The 23,515-nt window shown below is 43.4% G+C and overlaps 3 protein-coding genes across 5 annotated transcripts; 2 read left to right on the top strand and 1 right to left on the bottom strand.

The window, feature by feature from the left end:
• Nucleotides 1-492: 492 nt before the first annotated feature.
• Nucleotides 493-7,657, bottom strand: LOC118286402 (sex comb on midleg-like protein 4). 3 transcript variants are annotated; one of them, XM_047337785.1, is made up of 9 exons: nt 7,471-7,657; nt 6,052-6,365; nt 4,895-5,131; nt 4,326-4,455; nt 3,981-4,181; nt 3,624-3,785; nt 3,315-3,539; nt 3,067-3,215; nt 493-2,959 (listed from the first exon to the last, which is right to left on the bottom strand). In XM_047337785.1, exons 2-9 carry the CDS (start codon nt 6,052-6,054, stop codon nt 2,834-2,836), a joined length of 1,233 nt encoding a protein of 410 aa, XP_047193741.1. In that variant the 5' UTR covers nt 6,055-6,365; nt 7,471-7,657; the 3' UTR covers nt 493-2,833. The 3 variants fall into 3 exon arrangements, with proteins under 3 accessions (XP_047193741.1, XP_035466732.1, XP_047193742.1); XM_035610839.2 differs by lacking the exon at nt 7,471-7,657 and having other exon boundaries at nt 6,052-6,596; XM_047337786.1 differs by lacking the exons at nt 6,052-6,365; nt 7,471-7,657 and adding an exon at nt 5,536-5,955.
• On the top strand, nt 7,149-13,422 carry afg1la (AFG1 like ATPase a). The gene is made up of 13 exons (XM_035610833.2): nt 7,149-7,308; nt 7,657-7,913; nt 8,490-8,541; nt 8,634-8,735; nt 8,991-9,121; nt 9,217-9,316; nt 9,747-9,805; nt 9,886-9,968; nt 10,063-10,133; nt 10,267-10,367; nt 10,982-11,122; nt 11,209-11,319; nt 12,610-13,422. Exons 1-13 carry the CDS (start codon nt 7,182-7,184, stop codon nt 12,745-12,747), a joined length of 1,473 nt encoding a protein of 490 aa, XP_035466726.2. The 5' UTR covers nt 7,149-7,181; the 3' UTR covers nt 12,748-13,422.
• Nucleotides 13,423-13,755: 333 nt separating this feature from the next.
• Nucleotides 13,756-23,474, top strand: foxo3a (forkhead box O3A). The gene is made up of 2 exons (XM_035610832.2): nt 13,756-15,594; nt 19,716-23,474. The coding sequence occupies exons 1-2, from the start codon at nt 15,019-15,021 to the stop codon at nt 21,027-21,029; spliced, it is 1,890 nt and encodes a 629-aa protein (XP_035466725.2). The 5' UTR covers nt 13,756-15,018; the 3' UTR covers nt 21,030-23,474.
• Nucleotides 23,475-23,515: the final 41 nt, after the last annotated feature.

Genomic DNA, 23,515 nt, shown 5'->3' with positions numbered 1-23,515 from the left:
CTTGCGCAAACAAGTTAAATTGTGTGAGTCGTTGAACTCCAGAAGTTCAGCTGGGTGGATTTTATTTTGCGGTGCCACACTGGCTGCTTCCAGTCTTTATCTTCATATTAAACAGAGAGACATCTGAACATCTAATCATGTTCTCCAATAGCTTTAGATTAGGAAGAGTTTCTTTCTTTAATCTGCTGTAAAGAATAAAAAATGAAATCTGCTCTTCATTTTTCCGGCGAGCCTCTGGATGCCCCACAAGGATCCCTGCAGGTCCCTGGACACCATCAGTCGGGGAGCCACGGATATAGGTCACCTTTGTTAAATCATGTGTTGAAGCACAGTTGAGGCTCCCAGCCAAAATAATTCTCAGTTGTCAGGACCCAGATCCAAATCTGGATCAGTTCAGTGTGTCGGTCTCAGTTCAGCAAGCCAAAGACACCCAGTTCTCCAACACGGTAGTTTAAAAAACCACCAAAAAAAAGTCTGTATCACACACACAGCTCTGGTTACTTGATTTCTTAATTTAATACTCACATACAGTACAGTATACACATATGATTTCCTTTACATCTCACAGACACTAAAGCAAACACTTTAAATACATAGATAACCTTTTAGCACCAGCATAGAGCACTGATCCCCTCAGCCTTCTCTAAAACTCTTATCCATAGTGATTTTCAAAATAAAACACCTCGGCTTGTTCTCACTAGGCATGGCTTACATGTAATTTCTTTACAGCAGCATTCACTGACAAAGGCTAATTGATTAAAAAGGATGCATACCGTACACCAAAAGTGGTATACAAAAAGCAATACTATATCATATACCCATGTACATGGCCATTTAGGTTTTCTTAGTGTAACATTTATGTGTTTCGTGTGTTTTTGACACTTTCTGTATGAACACTGATGCTGGATAAAAACATAGAAACAGACGAAATTAAAACAAATTCTAATGAGTATACATGAAGAGCCTATATGCAGATAATTGGCATGGTACAATCTTGCATATTGAAACGTATACCGTGTTCACAATGCGCTCATTTTCCTTTCTGTATGTACGAACAAGAGAGCTACTGTCTTTCGATGTTTTGTTTTTAGGTCATACTTTTTTTGTAAATATTAAAATCATGATAGAAAGAACAACAAACCCAATGGGAACATACGTCTTTAGTTGTTGCGCAGTAATGTGAAAAAATAGTATCAAAATGATTTTCTAAATCTCTCAATCAAAAAGCCGTGTAGTATTTTAATGCACCATTGTCAAAACAGTTATAGATATGTGTTCAGCTTGATAAACTGGAGTAAACAAGATCCTATAGTGAGATTTGTAGTGAAAGTAGTCTCAAGGTATAAATTGTTTGTTTGTTATACATTTCTCATCAGATGATGAAAACATGTATATGTATATATGTATGCTGCTCATGAAGGTGTGTGAGACAAATGTTACCAGGTTTATGGTAAATGCCTTCCATAATATTTATGTTTTAACTTGTCAAATGTAGCATAAGTTATTTAAACAGAAATCTTTCCAAAAAAATAATAATCATAATTTAATTTAATTTAATTTAAAAAATCCTGCACCAGGAGGATCCCACTGCAGCACTCAGCTCTGTGGATCCCAGGTAAGGAAGTTATTGAGAAGAGGGTATCGGGTTCCCACTTCCTTTAAGGTCCCCAGAAGCGACGGGTGTCACTTCTTTTTTCATCCCCCCTTTCATCACGCTTTATTTCAGCAGATTTGAAAACATTCACAGAGGTTTTTTTTAGTGGTTTTTAAGTGGCTTCTATATTTATTTTTTTACAATAACAAAGTATAAAAAGATAAGGTAACAACGTGAAAGCTGTTTCTCAAAGCGATGAACCTGCAGAGAGTCATCACCTGAATCCGCAGCTCCCTTACAGCTTTACAGTCAATTTCAATTCATTGTTTACTGTTTTGTTTCACTATCACCGCTTGAGTTGTGTCAGGGTTTTTTTGGCTCCAGTTGGCATCTGTTTGCAGTAAATATGCTATAAAAAAAACAACTGCTCACCTAACTGCTCAGCACCATACAGCAGACAGACAGTTGAGATTAGCTGCCAGAAGCTTAAGAACAATATATTTCCAAAAAGACTGAAAAGAGAGCCAATATTCACAAGAGTGAATATTGGACTTACATTCGTCAAGGTGGTCAGACACATTCCAACTGAATGATGATGTTTCTCCATAACCTATTTCAACTCTTAACAAGTTCCCCATAAGACTTAAACGTGATGACGTGACAGTGTTGTGGTCGTAACTTGTCTCCGCTGCCCCCAAAATGTCCCAAAAATTATTTTATTGCAGGTTTATGAAGTGTTTAAGAAAAGAAAAACCACAGACAATTCATCCAATCTTATTATGCGTTGACTGTGAAAGAAGTAGCAGAATCGTTAAAAAATACGGCCTTATTGACATCACATAAACTGCAGGTGATGTTGGAGAAGATTTCACTTGCACTATCATTCTGACCGTTAATATCAGCATTAAGTTGAAGCCTATTGTTAAAATGCAAAATTTAGTTCCAAGCACCTGCCAACTCTGTCCAGTGTGGCTTTCTTCACTTGTTGCATATTTCTTTAATTGAGGAGTTACACTATTGCTCCTTCCTCATTCTGAGCAAAAAGGAGTAAAGTAATAGTAGTAGCCTTTTTGTTTTTATATGTTTGAGGCAGAAAACGAAGTGACACCTACTTGTCGGGACACTAAAGAAAGTGACTCACCTCATGCCCGGGGACCTAAGAGTTGGGGTCCTTAGACACGACGCTACTCAAATGTACACTTGGATTCAAGAAGGGAGGAGATACATCGCGCAAGGTTTTCAGAACTTCGTCTGCTTTAGTTTGTCGATGTGGTAGCAAAGCTTCAAGGCGGGCCCCAGCTTCAGTCCGAGGTACTTCATGATCATGTCGCTCTTCAGGAGCAGCAAAGCGTTTCCATCAATCTCCTGAGGGAAGAAGAAGAAGAAGTTGGTGTCAAATCAGTGAGAAAGTGTTGACCAGCCAAGGTGATTTCCACTGGATCTTCAGTCTGGCCAGTGCACGGTGGACTTACGTGTTTTCTAAAGACGTCCGCATGGGGGCCGAGAGCCTGTGGGTCTGCGTCCCTGATGAACCAGACAACATCTTCCACAGACCAGGTGGCTGGGTCCTTATTGGGTGGAGCTTTGGACTCCTGGGACTCTGGAGACGCATTATAACCTCCTGTAGGAACAAAGCAGAGAAAGGAGCTTTACATTCGCACCTCAGGGAAATAAAACATGGACACAATCTTTGGTTTGGTGTTTTTCCGTGACTTCTCGCCTGTCCTGTTGCTCTCCGGGAACGTGTTTGGGCTGGTTGACGACTGCCTGCACATGCTCATGGAGGCCGAGCCGTTGGAGAACTGCTGTGATGAGCGAAACCCGTAGGAGGACTTTGGCGAGTAGGATGAGCTGATGGAGCCGAAAGCAGAGTCGCCAGGGTCCACCGAGTAGCGTTTGCCGTCTGACTGGTCTAAATGGTAGTCGTCGGCCATAGATGTTTCAGCTGAGGGACAAGATTGGAGTCGAAATTAGAGGAAAGTATTTGTTTATATCAGCATAGGGACTTCTACCAAAAATGTACAAGTACCATCCGACTGGTAGGAGCCACCACTGTGCTGGGTGATGGGCTGATCGCTGAAGAGGTTTTCACAGTGCAAGCTGCGACAGAGTTTCTTCAGAAAACGAAGCACATAGTCAATACTGTTGACCACAGGGAGGCTCAGAAGGTGTTGCTTCCCATCAAACGTGGCTGGAAGAGCGAAACAGGGACACCACTTGAAACGACGGCACCGCGTGGACACAGTTGCTCACACATCAGATCATTAAAGTTCTACTAATGGCAGTTTTCCTTTCTCAGTTCCGCCTCAGGTAAAATGGTAAGAAATGTATTGAAGGGTATTGAACAAACAGAAAACAACACCTGAGGGGGGTCTTTGTACAACACCTGATATTTTTTCTCCCCCGTAGCCTTGTGTGAGGAGAGTGAACACCGTTTTCTGCAGGAAGGCGCTGTCGATGCAGCCTTGGACGGCCTGCTGCAGCACCACCGAGGGCCGGTCGGGTCCAAAGTGATCAGGGAGCTGCTGGATCTTCTTCCTGTCCAGGTTGGGGCCCGTGTTGGCCTGCTTGTTGATGTAGATACAGACTAGTCCAAGAAAAATACAGGTGGAGATAGGGAGAGACGATGAGACTTTTTTTGTAATTAATTATATGATAAAAAAAACAAGACTAAATAGTGAAGCCATAAAGGCCCAAAGGGTATAAAGATATATTTTCTGGGGGGTCCCACCTGTGAGCACCTGGGGCGTGGCAGAGTGGGGGATGGTGGCAGCGTCCTGAGGAATGGAGCTCATGTCGGGCTCAGGGGTGCTGCTGGGTGGAGAAATAGCCAAGGGTGTCATCACCATCCTGGGTTTGAGCTGCAGAAAGAGGAAAAAAAAATTTTTTATTCCTGTGTTCACCTCAGGCGTATCATTTATTTACGCACACTAAATGATGTAGGGAGTGGAACAGTGAAATAATCTTGATTTGTATAAAGCTGTAGTTTTTAATGCAACAGATGATGAGGTTTGTGTGTATTTAGGAAAAGAAAATATATACAGTATATATACAATATAATAGAAATATGTGTTTATTAACGACTCCCCTGTTAGTCACAAAAGTGTCTCTGAGATATTTGAGTGCAGCAGAACAAAAGCCTCACAGATGTTAAGTATGTTACACTGGGGTCCCACAAAATCTGAAGGGCACGGGTGCCTGTGTGTCTGTGTCGTCATGTGTACACATGCATTTTTAAACACACTGCATCCACACACCACATCTCATCCCCTGTTATCAGCCCCCCACTGTCTTTCTGACCTTGAAGCCCGGCTTTCTCCCCCTCTTCTTTGGCACTTTAAGAGGAGGGAGCGATTCCGGGTAACGGTTAGGAAAATCCATCTTGGCGACATTTCGGAGTGGGGGTCTCCCTCTCTTCCTGCCCGGTATCTTCCCCGACTGGCTGGGGATGAAGGAGGGAGCCACTGCAGCTGATTGCATTTCACTGTTGTTGCCGTCTGATTTCTGTGCCGTTGCTGCAGGTACACTCATTTGGAGCTGGAGAGACAAAGGGAAACAACCGTAGAGCTCAGGCAACTGAAAAGGCATAAAAACATGCACTTTACTTCAACATCAATCCTCCGCTTCAGGGACTATATATTAGACGGCAGCATCAGCATCAATCTGGAGCAGAGAGAGGGAAATAGAAAATGGGCTGGGCGAAGGTGTTCAACAACAACAAAATCCAAACACTAAAGAGACTGCAGAGGTCTCGGCTGAGTAATGCAGTGAGAATTTAGCAGAGCACTATGGTAATTGAACAACACAAAAGGCAGCCATGCAAGAGCTGTGAAGGAAACAGCACCTCCATGCTGCACTGATAACACACCAATAACCCTGAGAGAGAGAGAGAGAGAGAGTGAGAGAGAGACAGAGGGAGGGAGGGAGGGGGTGTCTATTACCTGCTATCTTCTATTGTAAAAGTCCAAGAGCCAAGCCCTTTATTTTTAAATCCCAGGAGCCCAAAGGTTAGCCCATTAGGCTAAATCCCTTACAATGCGGGGAAAGCCATCTTTGTCTTTCTGTGTGGCTTTATCCTCGTCCTCCTTTTTGGTTAACACACTACTGCTGCTGCTGCTGCTGCTGCTGCTCGGCACACAGGCTGCAGACATCTCATTAGACTAATGCATTCAGCAGCGGCAGAGGGAGGGGGAAATTGACTTCACCATGGCTACCCAGCTATGAATTACCATTAGGATGACAGCTTCCACCCTAATCTTTAAAAAATAAGCAGGAGCAGCTCCAAGAAAAGAAACATGACACATCTTCCATGTGGCAGCAGCAGCAGCAGCAGAAGCATAGCTAACCATATTGAAGGGACTGCAATTTACATCACTAAAAAAAGGGATCTTGTTTAAAGCAGATTTGGGAATGGATCTAGTATGTAAACAAACAATAAGCAGTCAGCAGGCACTCACCATCCAGAACAGATGTGGAGACGTGGAGTGTCCCTGTGCTCCGTGCTGTATTTCCTATATTTTTTCTTCTCCCAGCAGCAGAGCACGGATCTCAAAGCAAGGCGGATTGCACTGTAATACAGTATGTGTGTGTGTGTGTGAGAGAGAGAGTGTGTACAACAGAGACAGACAGCCAGTGACGTGTGTGTTAGAGAGAGAGAGAGAGAGAGAGAGAGGGAGAGAAGGGCTCCTCTGTTGTCATGGCAACAAGCCTGTAAGCCCTGGAACACCCTGACTGTTGACTGCCATGTTTTGTCTGCAACTCCGGCTCAGCGCTGTGGAGATATAATTAGACCAAGGACAGATTCATAATGAGAAAAATTCATGGGAAAGTATTTTATATATATATTTTTTTTTTCTTCTCTTGTTCTGTTGTGGGGTTCCAATGTGTTATTTGTATTTAACTTTGAGATTGCTTTTAGCAATGAAAAGTGCTCTATAAATGAAATGTATTATTATTATTAATATTATTATTATTTCGAAGAGTTTTTGCCTACATTATTTTAGATTTTATACTAATATTTTGAAAATCTAAAGATAATTTAAATATTTTTTGACTGAAAAATGTCAAACTTTTGCATCCACATAGTGAGGAGTTGTTTATTTATTTGTCATGCATGATAGTAAACTCAATATACTTCGACAATTAATGATATAGATGGAAAATAATAATTGAAATTAAAAATAACCTTTAGTCCCAATGAATCAATCACTCTCACTGCCTTGTGTTCTTGCCTTTTTAGATTTGGACAAACTTTCAGCACAATAGGACAATGCTATGTTTTCATTTGAGGTATTTCCTAAATGTTTTAAATTTAGAATTTACATTTTTCCTTTACTCATATTTTGCACTGCCCTGTTATTTTTATTCTAATAGTTAATCTTTACCACGTTGGTTATTATAATGCCATCACAACACTGTTTTTAATCATCCAAATCGAAAATGTTGTTTTCCTAAAAGAGAAATAACAACATCCGGGACACAGCACTGAGAGAAATGTCACCCTCTGCTGGATGACGCGGTTGTTGTTTTTTTGTCTGTTTGCTATGTCTTTGCTAATAAAGTTCCGTTGACGCAATTTGAAAGCAAGATGGCGGTACTCATACCGCTGTCTCTAAAGATGTCACCCTCAGCTCTGCTGGGCTTCAGGTGTCTTTACGCGGAGCAATATTCTTCCAGAAAGCTTCTAAAACCTGTAGCGGAGCTCTGCGGACGAGGTGAGGCGGGTTTTGGGGAGAGACGCTGACGGTGCTGTGTAAACTGTCTACAAGTCGACCTAGCTAGCTAGTTCACTCTCCCCCTCTCTCTCTCTCTCTCTCTGACACACACACAACAAACCTGGTTTTATTATGATAATGTATCGCGTTTCACGAACCCACCGTCTGACGTCCACTGTGTTTGTCCCGCCCCGGCACCCGTCAGACTAGCTGTCACTTCCTTTAACCTTTCGTCTTCGTCCACATGAGCGACATCATCCTAACTGTTCCACGTCGTTAAGCGTCTCCTTTGCGAAACACTTTGTGGGTAAAAGTCCCCTGTTCTTCTGTTCGTGGTCCCTTTTAAAGGTTATTCCGCCAAAGTCCAGCAGCAGCAGCAGCAGCAGCAGCAGCAGCCGGCGGCGGCGGCGGCGGCGGAGGAGGAGGAGGGAGGCGGTGTGAGCACCGTCGGCGGGTTCGCCGGTCCTCTGGATCACTACAGCGGGCTGATCAGAGACGGGACACTGCGGGAGGATGAGCATCAGAAAGCGGTGCTGCAGAGGCTGGAAGAGCTGCACAAGACACTCCGAGGGTACAGCAACACGCCGACGTCCATCTTCTCCAAGGTAGAGGGAGAATCACCGACTATTACTGATGCTTTCATGCTTAGGCACCACATGAACTGGGTGACTCGTACTGTCTGAAATCTCAGTGCACGTTAACTTTAGAAAATTGAACAAATGTACAAAGGTTTTGGCTCCAAACTTAGTCACTCACTAGTCAACCCCGTGTGTTTGACACTGTTTGAGGTCGGCTTCAGATCGTTGATGTGTTGAATTAGCAATCTCTTTTCAGTTTCATTTCAGTGAAGGATGTCTGCATCCATGATTTGCTGATTATTTAGAGGAATCTATTCATACCTTTTACATGTGCAATATTTCCTCTGCCACTTATCGCCACACAGACCCAAACAATATTTCCACCCTGATGCTTAACAGCTAGCAAAGCAAAGTTTGGATTCAACTGTACCACAGTTGTTTTAAAATTTGCTTCTGTAAGTAACAAGTATCAGCCAGGTCATACACACGGGTTTAATTATAAGAGAAGAGGTCTTGTGTGCAAAGGTAATGGAACCATTCAACAAACCTGTTGAATTTCCCTTTGTCTTTTTCCTAATTTGTCTTCTTTTTTATGCCTTTCAGTTTTTCACAAAACCCAAACCTCCAAACGGCTTCTACATCTACGGGGACGTTGGTAAGGAAAACAGATTACATCTTATTCCTGATAACATTCATGATTTTTATGTCATTAATAGATTCCGACTCTACTGTTCATTCTTATTTCAGGCACAGGAAAGACAATGGTCATGGACATGTTTTATTCATATGTGGAGACTGAAAAGAAAAAGAGGGTCCATTTCCATGGCTTTATGTTGGACGTGCATAAAAGTGAGTACACTGTCATTTGTTGGAATCTCTTTCCACCTAAAGGCCACTAGGGGGCAGATTAGCCAGCTTTGGATAATAGAATGAATGAGTTATGATTCAGAAGGTGGAATTTTAGCTCCATACTGAAAAAACCCTGCTTTGTGCTGGGGAGTAAAACATCACAGATTTATATCCTTTAGCATCATTGTGTATTTGTGTCTATTAATTTGGTACGCACAAACTACAGGACTACACCCGTTTTCCTCTTTTTTTCAGGGATTCATCGGCTAAAGCAGAGCATGCCGAAGAGGAAAGCAGGGAAAATGGCCAAATCCTATGACCCCATTGCTCCAGTTGCTGAGGAGATCAGTGAAGAGGCTTGTCTTCTGTGCTTCGATGAGTTTCAGGTAATGATCTTCCAATGTTTCTACACACCAGTGCCACTGCACCTCAGCAGTGCAGCAGCTAAAGTGAATTGTTTCTATTACTGTACATATTTCAGGTCACTGATATTGCCGATGCCATGATTCTCAAGCAGCTTTTTGAGAATCTGTTTCTGAACGGAGTCGTTGTCGTGGCCACTTCTAATCGTCCTCCTGAAGGTAAGATAGCAAGTGTAAAAGCCATAATGCATTTATATCAACATAACATAACATATTTAACACTTAGCATTAATGTTTTTGTTTTTTTAATCACATTGCTTTAATGCAAAATAAAAATAATAATCAGTCTTTTTAGTCAGTAAGAATTCAGTCATTTTCCAGTTGCATGTATATTCCTTATTATGAATTTCAAAGGCCAACACAGTATGATCCAAGTTAATCATTCAAGTTAATTATGCATGGTTTATACATCTAACACGTACACACTATATGACTCCACAGATGACATTGCATGTCAAGAGAAGACGCCCTAAAATATCATTAAATATTGAAATGTGTTAACCTTTTCAAACCCCATCACACTTGTAGAGGTTTAACAGATCATCTAAAACAAATGTTGATAAAGATTATATTTGTCATCTTCCCTCAGACTTGTATAAAAATGGGCTGCAGAGAGTCAACTTTGTGCCCTTTATTGCCGTGCTGCAGGTAAGAATGTAGAACTAAATATTTTTCCAATTACATATATTGAAATCTCCTGTTGTTAATCATTTGTCTGTCACATTCAGAAATATTGCCAAACTCTTCGGCTGGATTCTGGGATAGATTATCGCAGAAGGAACAGACCCTCCGCTGGAAAACTCTACTTCCTGTAAGAAGTTCTTCTTGTAAATCAGTCACTGAATGCCAGCGTTGTGTACAGTAGCTACACTGTTTTCATGTTTCCCTCTTAAAATTCATTTCAGCTCCAGTGAGCTTGATGTAGAAGCGACACTGGACAAGATGTTTGATGAGCTGGCTTTTAAGCAGAATGACAGTAAGCAAACTTTCAAATTATATTCCCTTAATTCCACAGCTGGTATGAATCTTTATTACCACAGAATTGGCTTCTTTTTTTTTTTTCATGGTCTATGATATGATTTATGATACCATATTATATTTCCCCACAGTAACACGACCAAGAATTCTGAACGTGAACAACAGAAAAGTGCGTCTGAACAAAGCTTGTGGGACCATTGCAGACTGTACGTTTGAGGAGCTGTGTGATCGAGTGAGTCTCTCAGCACTTAAAAAAACAAAAAAAAACTAATTGTTTGATACATATTATGTAATCATGAAACTCTTTATGTGCATCAGTAGTGACTTCTAATTCTGAATTATTTGGTCTTTGAGTGTATACATATATTCAAAATGTGTTGCTTTGGCACTTTTCTTTGTGCTTGTTTGTTTATTGTTCATCACATAAATCAGTTTTTTTTATGATGTTGCCGTCAGTGCACTGTGTAGCGATATTGCATAAAATATTAAAACACCATTTTTTCCCGGTAGTTGAAGTTCAGCCGCCATAATTTGTGTCTTTTGAAACACTGCGAACTCAACCAGAATTTACATTTCAACACGTGAATGAGTGTTCATGGTTGTGTTAAGAGTTTGGTGAAAATCCAGCTCCAACAGAACTCAAGCCGGACTAATTCAAAGAAATCAAAAAGAGTCATGAAGTTTCTAGTAAACAGACATTTTGTGTGTGTGTGTATATATATATATATACACACACACACACACACACACACACACACACACACACACACACACACACACACACACACACACACACAGATTGATTTAAAACCTCAGCCCCCCAGTGTTTGATTATAAATGTTTCAGCCTTTAGGGGCCAGTGACTACCTGGAGATGTCCAGACTGTTTGACACTGTCTTCATTCGTCACATTCCTCTGCTCACGCTGAACAAAAAAACCCAAGCCAGGCGCCTCATAACGCTGGTGGATGCCTTCTACGACCACAAGGTACAACTGCTCTCACGTGCTTGCGTATTTGCCAATGAGCTCTGGACGTTTTATATGAGAATTTAACGAGCCGTGTCTTATTTCAGGTGCGGGTGGTGATTCTCGCAGACCACACTCTGGAGGATATGTTCGTACACAACGGGGATCACGGTCATGACGAGAGCCACATTCTTATGGACGATCTGGGGCTGAAGAGGGTGAGAGCTACATCCATATTGCTACGTTTTCGTCTTAAATCTTTCTCCACACAAGTACTTTAGCTCCGTATTCAAGCTCTGCAACTCTTTTCTCTTCAGCTAAACCAGTTCTTAATGTTGGGTGTGTACTTTCAGTCTTATGGAAACAGGTTATAAAGCTATAAACCACTCAGTGCATAGTGTACTTCTGCCAAGAATGTTCAGCCCCAAATCAAATTCATTACTTTGATAGTGGAGTAATAGTTATAAAGTTGTTTTTTTTTAAACTGAAACTGGATTTAGATCACACATAGTAATAAATAATCATGAGATTCATGGGTCAGATTTAGGGTAAGTGCAATATTCTTTTTTTTGATATGTCCTATTAATCAACAAATATAAAGACAAGCAGGAATACAAAATTAAAACTTGCACAAGGTGCCATTTTTTTAATACTGATTTGTATTATAATCATGCTGCTTTATTTTTAGAAGCAGGCGTAAATGTATCTATGGAAACCCCAATGTTGAATCATCTCGCTCCCATGGCAAATTCATTTCCTGTTTTCTATAGAGATTGAGATCACCAATTTATAGCATCCCGAAACTTATCTGACATGTTTATTCTTTTCATTTCATCTATAAAAGAAATTCTGCTACAATTTAACTTTGAGGGGTTCCTCCTGTGGTGTAGGAGCTGACATGAAGACCATTAACTCAAAAATCCCCAGTTCAAGTCGGAGCCCCAGGGACATTTGTTGCGTCTCTCTCCCCTTCATTTTCCCGTTGTCTCTTTACTTTGCACCGTCTAACAAAGACGTCAAATTCACCAAAAAAAGGATTTAATTTTTTTAACTGAAATGTATATAAAATAGACTAAATGTCCCAAAAACCATAAAAGCATGTTAAAATGCAAATGTGCAATAAAAGGACAATGCACGAACGTAAACGATTCAATCTGAAGTAGTAAAAGAAGAAGAGTATGAATATGACCCAGAAGAGACGCACGTCGTCATGTAAGTTACTGTTACATATGAATCATTTACATCGGGTGTCACACGGTGGTAAAAAACATGCTGGATGGAGCCGCTGAAGATTTTAGAATTTAAAGACTTGTGAAAAGGGAATAATGTTTGGTGTAATGACTACATCACAGAGATTCTTCTGTTGTATAGTCTATTTTTTTTTTTCTACGAACGTAAAGCCATTCCTTTGATGCCTTTTTATTCAAAGCGGTGCACATTACCATATGGACTCAGCAATCCCGGGTTTCACTTAACATGTTTAATGTTCGCCACTGTGGTTTTAACAGGAAGAAGCCAGCAGTCTGGCCATATTCAGCGGCGAAGAGGAAATGTTTGCCTTCCAGAGGACGGTGTCTCGACTCACTGAGATGCAGACAGAAGAATATTGGTTGGAAGGGGACAGAAGCTTGAAATCGGAGGCTTAACATTTGGGGAAAGTCGACCTCGGCCAAAAACAATCCCAACTGAACACTACTCCTTCTCATCCAGCACAAACCTTAGTGGGACTGCTGAACAGTATGTTGTACAGAAAATATTTATTGATATATTTTAAGGCCTTTTATGACTTTATTGCGACTTTGCACTTCAGGGGAAATGTGTAAGATGAACTTCCAGGTGTCATATTGCTTTTAACTCTGTATCAAATAGTGGTCCAACTGTATTTACCTTCATGAATATGCGGGAAAAGGCTGGATGACTTTTGAAAAATGGACTTCCATCTGATTTTCTTTATAAAAGTTTCAGTGGCATTTTAATGAATCTCTTTTGAGATGAAGTCTAAATAACAGTGGCAGAATACTGGTCTTAAAGTATTTAAAGTTTTGAGTGATTATTTCTGATGATTTTATGTGGATGGTGCTTGTGAAATTTCACAAATGATTTCATTCATTTTCATTTGCAGGATGAAAAGGAAACAGAATATGTACAACAGGAAGTGTTTTAATTTACATATATATATATATATATATTTATATATTTCTATGCAACTGTCTTGGGTGTGGGTTGATGATTCACTGGTTGCCTGAGTACATTAATCTTTTTTTTTATTCAAAATGATCAGTATTTGTTTTTCAAATACACAAAAAGGTGTTATTACTACAGACGGACAGTGAGTGATATTTATTGTATTCAAAAAGTCTTGTTTGAATCATAACATTCTGGAATGTTAAACCTTGAAAACCTCTGCAATCCACTTTTACACAGAAGTGTTTTAAGCTCACAAAAAGAAATTTGTCGTCATACATTTGGTGTGAATTTCATTCACTTAAATCATGTTTTGTTTCATTGTTGAAATGTATTTTAATGTTAATGCTGCATTTAACAGAACACACGCCGCTCAGTCAGTCGGTGAAGTCAGCACAACGACACTACTCCTTATCATATTCTTGATTACGATTACGAGTCTGTTTTTCTTGCACTGATGAAGTTTTAGGTTTCACTTATACGATTCAAATTCGTAACTCCCCACTGCCAACCTATAGAGAACTACCTCAATTATGTTTTCATTTAACTGAACAGTTTTGTATAAAGCTCACATTTAAAGATGTGTAGCCCATTGCTTCTTGTGTTTCTGTAGTCTTACTACTTACATCACTGAGGTCACATTCATTTTTCAAAGAAGATTAAAGTACGTATAGATTCGTTTGACTTTTAACAACTTCTAGGGGGGGGGGGAACTTCTACTTTAATTCATCTCATATTAACTGTGCAATATATACATATTTTTTTGCTCTTGCATTGTTGGCCCCCCCAAACAGACTTGAGGAGAGTGACGTCACTGCTGAGTGGACATGTCCACACTGTCTCTTTAATTTCAGCTCAGTCCAGGGGGCACGGTCGTGGGCTCTTCTCTCCTCCTCCTCGAGTCGGAGCGTTTGCAGCAGCAGCAGCAGCAGCAGATTGAATGAAGTGTCTCTGAAGGCTGCTTGGACGCCGTGCTGGCCTGTTCGAGATGGAACAGCCAGAATGCACCTTTGTGTTTCTCAGTAGGTAACGGCAGGGCGGGTAGGTGCCTCGCCACGTTTCTCTAGTTGTCCCATTTCTTTTTTCTGGGGGGGGTTCTTTTTCTTCTCCCAGCAGCCGCAGGGCCTCGAGGAGCCAATCTCCGCCTCGATCGTATCTGGACAGCGGCGCGCAGCTCGGGCCACTGGCAGCGCCGCTGCGCGCACGATAAAGAACTTGGAGGAGAGGCAGAGGGGGGGCAGAAAGGGAAACAGTCAAGATGGCAGCTGTGCACGGAGAGATAAAGCTGATGTGCTGGCTACTGGATTTCATTTTCCCCGTGGCTCGTCGCACGTCGCCGGGTCGCGGCGCAGGACGCGCGCGCTTGTGAAGGAACGTCGACGTCCACCTCTGCTCCAACACTCCCCCTGCGCTGACTTCCTATCGCCAGGCTCCACATTCCTTTTCTTTTTGTGTGCGTGTGTGTGAGAACATTGCCATGCACGTCGGTCAGGGTGTGGGCTGTGCACGAGAATAAGGCAATGTTTCGTTAATGCTGCTGCGGATAACGAGGCGCCTCGCAGGAGGAGAGGGACGGGTCGACGGACACGTGCCGGGCTGCGGTGCCGGACGTGCTGCAGGTCGCGCGTGGTGAATTGAACCGTCCCCCGCGTCCTGCACACAACATTGATGGAATGCGAGCCGAGTGATTCTGCAACTCCCTTTGTGCGACGAGCGACACACCGCGATTGAACATGGCCGAGGCGCCGCGCGTCGGCGGCGGCGACGAGCCGCCCCTCAACGTGGAGATCGATCCGGATTTCGAGCCCCAGAAGCGGCCGCGGTCCTGCACCTGGCCCCTGCCCCGGCCGGAGTCCGGCGCGGGCAAGCCCGGGGCCAACGACACTGACGTAATCCCCGAGGAGGAGGACGACGACGGGGACGGCGGCACGGGGAGCGCCTCCGCCGCCGCCGCCGCGCCGACGGCCGGCGGAGGCGGCGTCGAGCCCCGCGAGACGGGCAGCCGCAGCGCCACCTCGCAGCCCGTGGAGGTGCGGCGCGGCCCCCGCAGGGAGGAGGCGGCCGACGGCTCGCCCTCCTCCGCGCAGACCCCCGCCGCGGCTCTGGGCGGCTCCGCGTCCCAGCAGCTGAGGAAGTCGTCCGCCCGCCGGAACGCCTGGGGCAACTACTCCTATGCAGACCTCATCACCCAGGCCATCGAGAGCTCCCCGGAGAGCCGGCTGACCTTGTCCCAGATCTACGACTGGATGGTGAGGTCCGTGCCGTACTTCAAGGACAAGGGCGACAGCAACAGCTCCGCCGGCTGGAAGGTGAGCGGCGACACGCGGGTGGTGGTGCTGCTGCTGTCATCATGACAAAGACATGTTGTGGTCGTGTAAAGACGCACACACACACACACACACACACACACGCACACACACACACACACACACACACACACACACACACACACTTTTGCACTACAGGATATTTTCCTGAATCTTTATGTACACACACACACACACACACACACACACACTTTTGCACTACAGGATATTTTCCTGAATCTCTATGCACTATGTTTGCACACACACACACACACACACACTTTTGCACTACAGGATATTTTCCTGGATCTCTATGCACTATGTTTGCACACACACACACACACACACACACACTTTTGCACTACAGGATATTTTCCTGAATCTTTATGTACACACACACACACACACACACACACACACACACACACACACACACACACACACACACACACACACACACACACACACACATTTGCACTACAGGATATTTTCCCGAATCTCTATGCACTATGTTTGCACACACACACACACACACACACACACACACACACACACACACTTTTGCACTACAGGATATTTTCCTGAATCTTTATGTACACACACACACACACACTTTTGCACTACAGGATATTTTCCTGAATCTCTATGCACTATGTGCACATGCTCTCCCACACACACACACACACACACACACACACACACACACACACACACACACACACACACACACACACACACACACACACACACACACACACACACACACACGAGCTGTATGTATATGTAGAGATGGAAGAGGCGGGCACAAACACCGGTTGTGTTATTTGCAGACACCAGCACATACAGGATGGTTTCTATTCCACCGTTATGTTTTTTGCATTATTTTTCAGGCATATTTGGTTTGTCAACAATGGGAAGCTGGGGGATTGTGTCAAATGACTTATGACCAAAACTGCTGTCAAATCACAAGGGTATAGGTTGTAATAGTGTGTGCATCAAATTACACACTTGTATATGCAATGAGAGGAGGAAGAAGAAGAAAAATCAGTCCACACTAATCCAGTAAAAGGAAACCAGTGGGCACAAAAGTCTAGACTCAAAAATAGGCAATGCAAAGTTAATTTCACTTTCAGACCAACTGGTCACACTGCAGCACACAGGGGCTTCTGACAAGCTTCCACTGGGGCCCTTGCCTGCTTCTGTTTGATTTGAAGGATTAGTACAGGCCTGGAAAAACCAATTCATCTGTCATGGAATCAAGTCTGATGAAAGCTTTGAGCTTTGCAGGATTTAGATTGTGGTGGTGGGGGGGTTAGAAAAACTCCTCTGGAAATAGGTCTGTAATCCTGCACAACTGCATAACTGTGCATTTGGGATGAAGGCCAATTCCAGGGAGTTCCTTCGGGGAAGAAATTACAGTAATGGCCGAAAGATTGTGCTGTTTTTAATTCTTTTACTTTCAACCTCGTCAAATTGCGGCAACGTGACGGGGATTGGAATATGCAAAAAACAAGCAATCTGCATGGGACACAGATTGATTGCTAATAACTGATTAATCTGCACAGAATGGGCCGCACGGTTCATACTAAAGATTAGTGGGGGTCGGTTTTTCATTCATGTTCGGATGCTCATTAGTCACCGGCTGCAGACCGAGCGTGGCTCGCAAGAGGAAAGGGTTAATGTGAGTGTTTCAGAAGTGCTGACATCAGCATTTTCCTAGGAGATGCCTTTGAAGCTGTTTTGAGATTCGGGCATCAGCTTGAGGGACTGTGTGCAAATGTGTCCTCCAGCGAGACTACGAGGTTGTAAATCCAGAGCTGTCACACACGGCTCATTCTCGAAACACAACAAAAGGACATCTCCACATTCCTTCACACGCTTCTTCTGTATCTCCAGCAGCCAGGAGGATCATTGTTTCGTGAATCCAACCTGAAAGTGGAGCTTCCTATATGGACGAGCCCAGGCCCACTGTGTGCCCCACTGCCTCTTCATGTGGCCCGGGCACAAGGATCAATCAGCTGACTATAAATTATGTAGGTCAATGTGTAGCAGTGTGAGAGAGAGAGAAGCTCAGTGTTCCTCTGTGGATCTGGCTCTGGCTAAACTGGCCTTGCTCCAGTCGCCGCTCAGAGCGAGGCATTGCTCAAAGGGTGCTGCAGCATTGCTGTGACTGCGTGGGGGGAGGGGAAGGCAGGAGTTCAGCTCTTTTGTGATTTATCTTCTTTATGGAGCCATGTGGCTTCATACTGTACGTACGTACCTGGGAAGCATTCAAAAAGATTTCCATCCTTTTACCTAAAGTGTGATAGATGCAATTATGTCCACTTGCTGTGTAGTTTAGGAAGAAGTGCTGTCGGCTTAACCTTCTACAAGGCTTTTTTAAAAAATGACAGGAATGTTGAGTTTTACACACATAATCAAGAATACTAATAGAATAATACTTTGAACCACAGCAAAGTCCGTCCACCTTAATTGCCCGTACAGTTTGACACAATCACACCTTTACAGCATAGTATCATTCATTCAAATTCACCAGCGTTGTAATAAAAACAGCCTCTGAGGACCATGGTTGAATTCTTTGGTCATTTTTTGAGGTTAGATGGCGCATCGTTGTGTTGAACCTCGAGGTGTGACGGCTATTTTATCCAACCGCTGTAATACAGTACAATCCAATACAGCCACACTACCATTTATGGCCCCTGTAAATAACGACAAGCGTTCAATCAATTCAACCTCTCTGGCGGCAACGGTTGATTTATTTATTGCAGGACAGTTGCGGTTGGATGCATTGGCCTGGGCAGGGACAGGTGTTGCTGTTATCGTGTTCACTCTCTGTAGGTCTGTAGTACTACAAGACAAACTCACTGTTGCTTTTGGTTATTTTTGTGGGATTTAACAATAAGAAAAATATATCAAAACCCCATCCATATCTCGTAAAGTCTGTGATTTAGCCTGCATCGTACAATAATTTGATTGTTAATTTTGAAAGACTGGGTGAAAACGAGACAGAAAAGTGCAATGAGGTACCGGAGTATTGTTTCATCACGTGTGCTTTGTGTTGTAAGTGATGAAAGTGTTTGCTAGTTGGCCTAATCCCTTAATTGGCTTTAAGCGATGGGCTTTGCTGTAAGTGAAATGTCAGAGGGTCATTCCACTGACTCATTATTCTGAGGAAAACTGTGGCCAATGCTCATTTGTGATCTTTTAGTCATCGCAAAGCTGGAGAGCAACTGCCTCCACAGCTACCCCTAATGGTCCGTATTGTTTGGGCAGCTGCTGTAGTCTGTATGTGCTGAGCCTTTCCAGTGTTTGATAAGTTTTAATCTTCTGAGAGATGGATTTAAATAGGACCTTGGTTTACTCAAGTTAATTCAAGTTTAGGAGAATTATGCTGGAACCTTTCCCAGTGAAGTTGGCCCTTGGGCTGCAGAAATCACCGCAGAGTTTCTCCTTACTTACTGCAGTGGGTCTTAGTGTAGGCCAGTGGTGCTGACTCCAACTGTTTAATTTTGTACATCGCAGGGGAAACGTCTCCAGGGACATCCTGAAGTTCCTTCAAATTTCAACTCCTTACAACTGTGTTGATGGTGATCGTGAGAAACAAATGAAAGCTCCAGAACAGTACTTAAAGGATCCTTGGTAGCTCCAAGGTCAAGAAGGAACTTTCAATCTCAACAGCCCAGACTGTCCAACGAGTCTGGCATGGAAACTTTCGGTTTTACCTCCATGTAAAATTGTCAAGATTGTTTGGCTTGGTACATTTCCAACCTTCCTAACTGTATTCATGTTTCTTGCCCTTTTGGATTTCACTGAAGCAATGTCATCATCTTCCCAGATCTCAGCAATTTCTTTGTTGACTACAATATCTAAACCTCATGACGGCCAAACTACGGAAATATTACCCAGGTTGTATATTTAAGAGGGTACTCGATTTAGTACTGAATTTGAATAAATTGGGGTATTGAACAGTCCAGAGTCCCCATGAATGATAAAGCGCCGTTTGTCCAAATTATGTGTTGTTCCCCTCAAAAATCATTGGTATGTTGTACCATATTTTCCAAAGTACTTGGACACTTTTGAAATATGAACATGCATCTAATTGTTTTCATCCTTTTTTACTGCAGAATTCCATCCGACACAATCTGTCCCTCCACAGTCGTTTTGTCAAAGTCCAGAATGAAGGAACAGGGAAGAGTTCCTGGTGGATGGTCAACCCAGAAGGTGGGAAAGGAGGCAAGGCTCCTCGACGACGGGCCGTATCGATGGATAACAGCAAGTACATCAAAGGAGCCCGAGGACGCGCCACCAAGAAGAAAGCCTCACTGCAGGCCGCTCAAGATGGCAGCTCGGAGAGCTCCTCTAGCCTCTCCAAATGGACAGGAAGTCCCACTTCCCGCAGCAGTGACGAGCTAGACGCCTGGACAGACTTCCGCTCCCGGACAAATTCTAATGCCAGCACGCTCAGCGGTCGTCTGTCCCCGATCCTGGCCAACCTGGAGCTGGACGAGGTGCCTGACGATGACTCTCCCCTCTCCCCGATGCTGTACTCCAGTCCCAGCAGCATGTCCCCATCCACGGGGCCCACAGGGCTCTCTGACCTGGCTGGTACCATGAACCTCAACGATGGACTCTCCGACAACCCGATGGACGACCTTTTGGACAATATCAGCCTGACAGCATCCCAGCAGCCTCCTCCTGGAGAGGAAGACAATGGAGCAGATGACCAGGGGAGCTCACTGTTTACCTTCAGCTGCTCAGGAAGCAGTCTGGCCAGCCCCTCTGGCAGCTATGCGCCAAACCCTCTTTTCAGTCCACCGTCCATCACGAGCCTGCGACAGTCACCCATGCAGACCATTCAGGAGAACAAGCAGACCACCTTCTCCTGCATCTCGCACTTTGGCGACCATCAGACCCTGCAGGACCTGCTCAGTCTGGACTCCCCCAGCCACAGCAACGTCATGCTCACGCAGTCCGACCCGCTGATGTCGCAGGCCAGCACCGCCATCGCCCTGCAGAACTCGCGTCGCAATGCCATGCTGCTGCGCAAAGACCACATGCTGGTGAACCACACCAGCGCAGGTCAGGCTCAAAGCTCTTCAGTGCCTGGTTGGCAAGCTGGCTTGTCAACCTCTGACAACGATGCCAGTCACCCGGACGCCAAGCAGCCACACCTGAAGTCACCCAGCAAGAACGCCTCTATGCAGCTCGGCTCCGGTTTGCCCGGCCAGGACCGCTTTCCTGCCGACCTGGACCTCGACGTGTTCAATGGCAGCTTGGAGTGTGACATGGACTCCATCATCCGCAATGAACTGATGGATGCAGATTGCCTGGACCTCAGCTTCGACTCTTGCCTCACCTCTGCCCAGAACGCCAACAGGAATTCAGGAAGCTTTTCCAGCTCAAAACAGACTTCCCCTCAAAGCTGGGTCCCAAGCTGAGCAGCTCTGTCAGAGCTCAGCATGATTAAAAAAAAAGAAATGGGGGAAAATGTAAATTGGGTTTCATTGTCCTGCATTGTGCACCTAGAGGGAAAGAAATATGTAAAAGTGTATTCATGTAGTGGTTTTTTCCAATTGTTTTTAACGTGAGGCATTCAGTTCGATACTGTATTTTAAGTGTCTGAGACACACAATGGTGTCTTCACAGTGGAGAGAAGAAAAATCTTTAAAAAGATCAATACCTGAGTGTTGTGAACAACAGTACTGACTGGAAAATACAGAACATTTTGTTAAAACTATATGAAAAGCATCAACTCGTGTTAGTCTCAGGGAACCACTCGTATCACAAAGTGATACATGAAACTGAAGATGAATTTCACCCTGCGTTCTGCTCTTTCACGCCCTTTCATTCCTAAACCAACATTTTTGCCAAACCAGCCGTCTGCCTGCTGTTGGGCGACGGCCTGTTTACAGAAAAAAAGCTGCAGAGAATGTTACATTATTACGTTCCAGTGGAGGATACTTGATGAGCTTTTTAGTTGTTGTTTTTTTTTTTTAAGTTTCTGTGAGAAACGTAGCCTAAATGGACTAAAAACATTTAAAACAAATGCAAATGATAAGCATCCCCCAATTGATGCATCGAGTTGTGCACCAAATATCAATCTGTAGAGGTTAATATGTTATCAAGATGTGAACTGATCTACATTGTGTGGTTATCGTACGTAATGTTTGACTTTTATTTAGCAAACTTTACCCTGTGAGTTTAGTGACATAACTGTGAATTCCGTTTCCTTCTGAAGAGGCCCATTACTGAAGTCTTGACAATATGGTGTTTCTGCTGCGGATTCCCTTTTCACCATCTCCCCCACCCACTCGTCCTCCTCTTCCTCCTCTTCCACTCACTGCAATATTGGAAGTATTGTCCATATAGCGTTTAGGACGGAGTCAAGGACCCGATTTAGCTCTAGATGAAACCATTTACAATAACCGACGCTTAGGACTCTCTGGATTAGAACAACCACACCCGGAGACTCCGCAGCACCCGACTACAATATATTGGTGTTCAGTTGAGTTCTTGGTGCTATAAATGAGAAGATAGCAGGGAGCGGCTGCCGATGGAGTGTCAATAGTAGCCTCCTCTTTGTTATCAGCACTACAGCAGGTGCTGGGGAGAATAGGCTGTGGTCAAATAGTCTTTTTCTTTTGGCTTTGTGAGGTTCCTAGCGGAGTGAAATGACCTGGAAGTTTCCAAGTGGCAGCCGTGATGAGGTCGATTTCTCTAAATGCTAAGAAAAGATGCTCTGGTGCTTCCTTTCTTATCTCGTTTAGCTTAGGGTTCACTGGACCATCCTTTTTACAAAAGGAAAGGAGATAATTCAATATCTATTGACCCGTGTCAATAACAGCCGCTGTCACGTAATTACATCGCCCGGTGTAGGTGAAGTCAGATTCTCTGAGCACCGCAGTTGTCTTTTCTTAATGGATTCTGCTTCACGTCTTTCCTTGACCCCGTGACGTCTCCTATTAGGAAAGATCACGGGATATGATTTGTATTCTGAAGATTCGACCACGGCCATAGTGTTTGCAACTCTGTGAAGAGGAAGGTTGTGTAGTATCTTAGAGCCATTTTTGCCATTTTAGACAGAAAGAACCACAGTATTTTAAATATTGCCAAAATATTTCTGCGTTTTACATATGCGGGAATAAGAGGATATACAGTGTATGAATATTAGGAGCCAGTGCTACAGCATCAACATCAGCACAGTTTTTTGTAGGAACAGCAGGATGAATTTCTTGAGATTTCTGTATTGTGTGAATTTGTCGCCTTGCTTAAATTTGACTTGTTAATTTTAAGGAGACATACATATTTGCTTTATTTATTCAAGTCTGTCTTATTGTGGCTCTGCATGTTTCGCCCCATGCATAGTGGGTGAGAACTGTACGAAAGCACTTTTTGTTTTAACGATCTGGCCTACATTTTTTTTGCCCAACTCAGTTGGGTAATCACCAGGGCAGAGGACGAACGAATCAATGAAATTGTGTCCTCGGTTGGATTTATTGAGAATATCTTCATGTTGCACTCTTACTGACATTAATGTGACAGAAATATTTAACCCCTTTGGCAAAATCTTTGATTTGACAAACATTTAATTTGCACAAATGTGCTTAAAAAACCCCTCTTTCTTTTTGTAGCTTCACATGGAGGATTTCAGTTCATACAAAATACTGACTTGAAGTTTATTATTTAATTTTTTCCCCCCATTAATTAATTTTGAGTAACACTCACTGCCAATATCCATTCTCCATTACTTCCTTTTGCTCCTACAAAAGAACAACAACAAAAAAAAACAATTCATCAAGCTGAGATTGCCGGCTGTAATTCCAATTCTTATCTTGGCTGTAACAGAGATGGTGCATGTAAATAAAGCTTAAAGAACCACTGAATATCTGAAGTTTCTGATGTACCTTTTTTTGTAATTTCCGTC

The sequence above is a fragment of the Scophthalmus maximus genome, chromosome 15 (assembly GCF_022379125.1).
Source record: "Scophthalmus maximus strain ysfricsl-2021 chromosome 15, ASM2237912v1, whole genome shotgun sequence".
NCBI classification, from domain to species: domain Eukaryota; kingdom Metazoa; phylum Chordata; class Actinopteri; order Pleuronectiformes; family Scophthalmidae; genus Scophthalmus; species Scophthalmus maximus.
Note: the sequence above shows the minus strand (reverse complement) of the source record. Positions and strands in the feature narration are given on the sequence as shown.

Excerpts from the sequence above, each read along its gene's own strand:
- LOC118286402 (XM_047337785.1), bottom strand. Across the intron at positions 3,216-3,314 it reads CCCGGAGAGCAACAGGACAG|GAGGTTATAATGCGTCTCCA; the intron begins GCGAGAAGTCAC and ends TTGTTCCTACAG. Across the intron at positions 2,960-3,066 it reads CGGACGTCTTTAGAAAACAC|GAGATTGATGGAAACGCTTT; the intron begins GTAAGTCCACCG and ends TTCTTCCCTCAG.
- afg1la (XM_035610833.2), top strand. The coding sequence starts at position 7,182 with ATGGCGGTACTCATACCGCTGTCTCTAAAGATGTCACCCTCAGCTCTG. Across the intron at positions 9,122-9,216 it reads TGTGCTTCGATGAGTTTCAG|GTCACTGATATTGCCGATGC; the intron begins GTAATGATCTTC and ends TACATATTTCAG. Across the intron at positions 11,123-11,208 it reads ATGCCTTCTACGACCACAAG|GTGCGGGTGGTGATTCTCGC; the intron begins GTACAACTGCTC and ends GTCTTATTTCAG.
- foxo3a (XM_035610832.2), top strand. The coding sequence starts at position 15,019 with ATGGCCGAGGCGCCGCGCGTCGGCGGCGGCGACGAGCCGCCCCTCAAC. Across the intron at positions 15,595-19,715 it reads ACAGCTCCGCCGGCTGGAAG|AATTCCATCCGACACAATCT; the intron begins GTGAGCGGCGAC and ends TTTTTACTGCAG.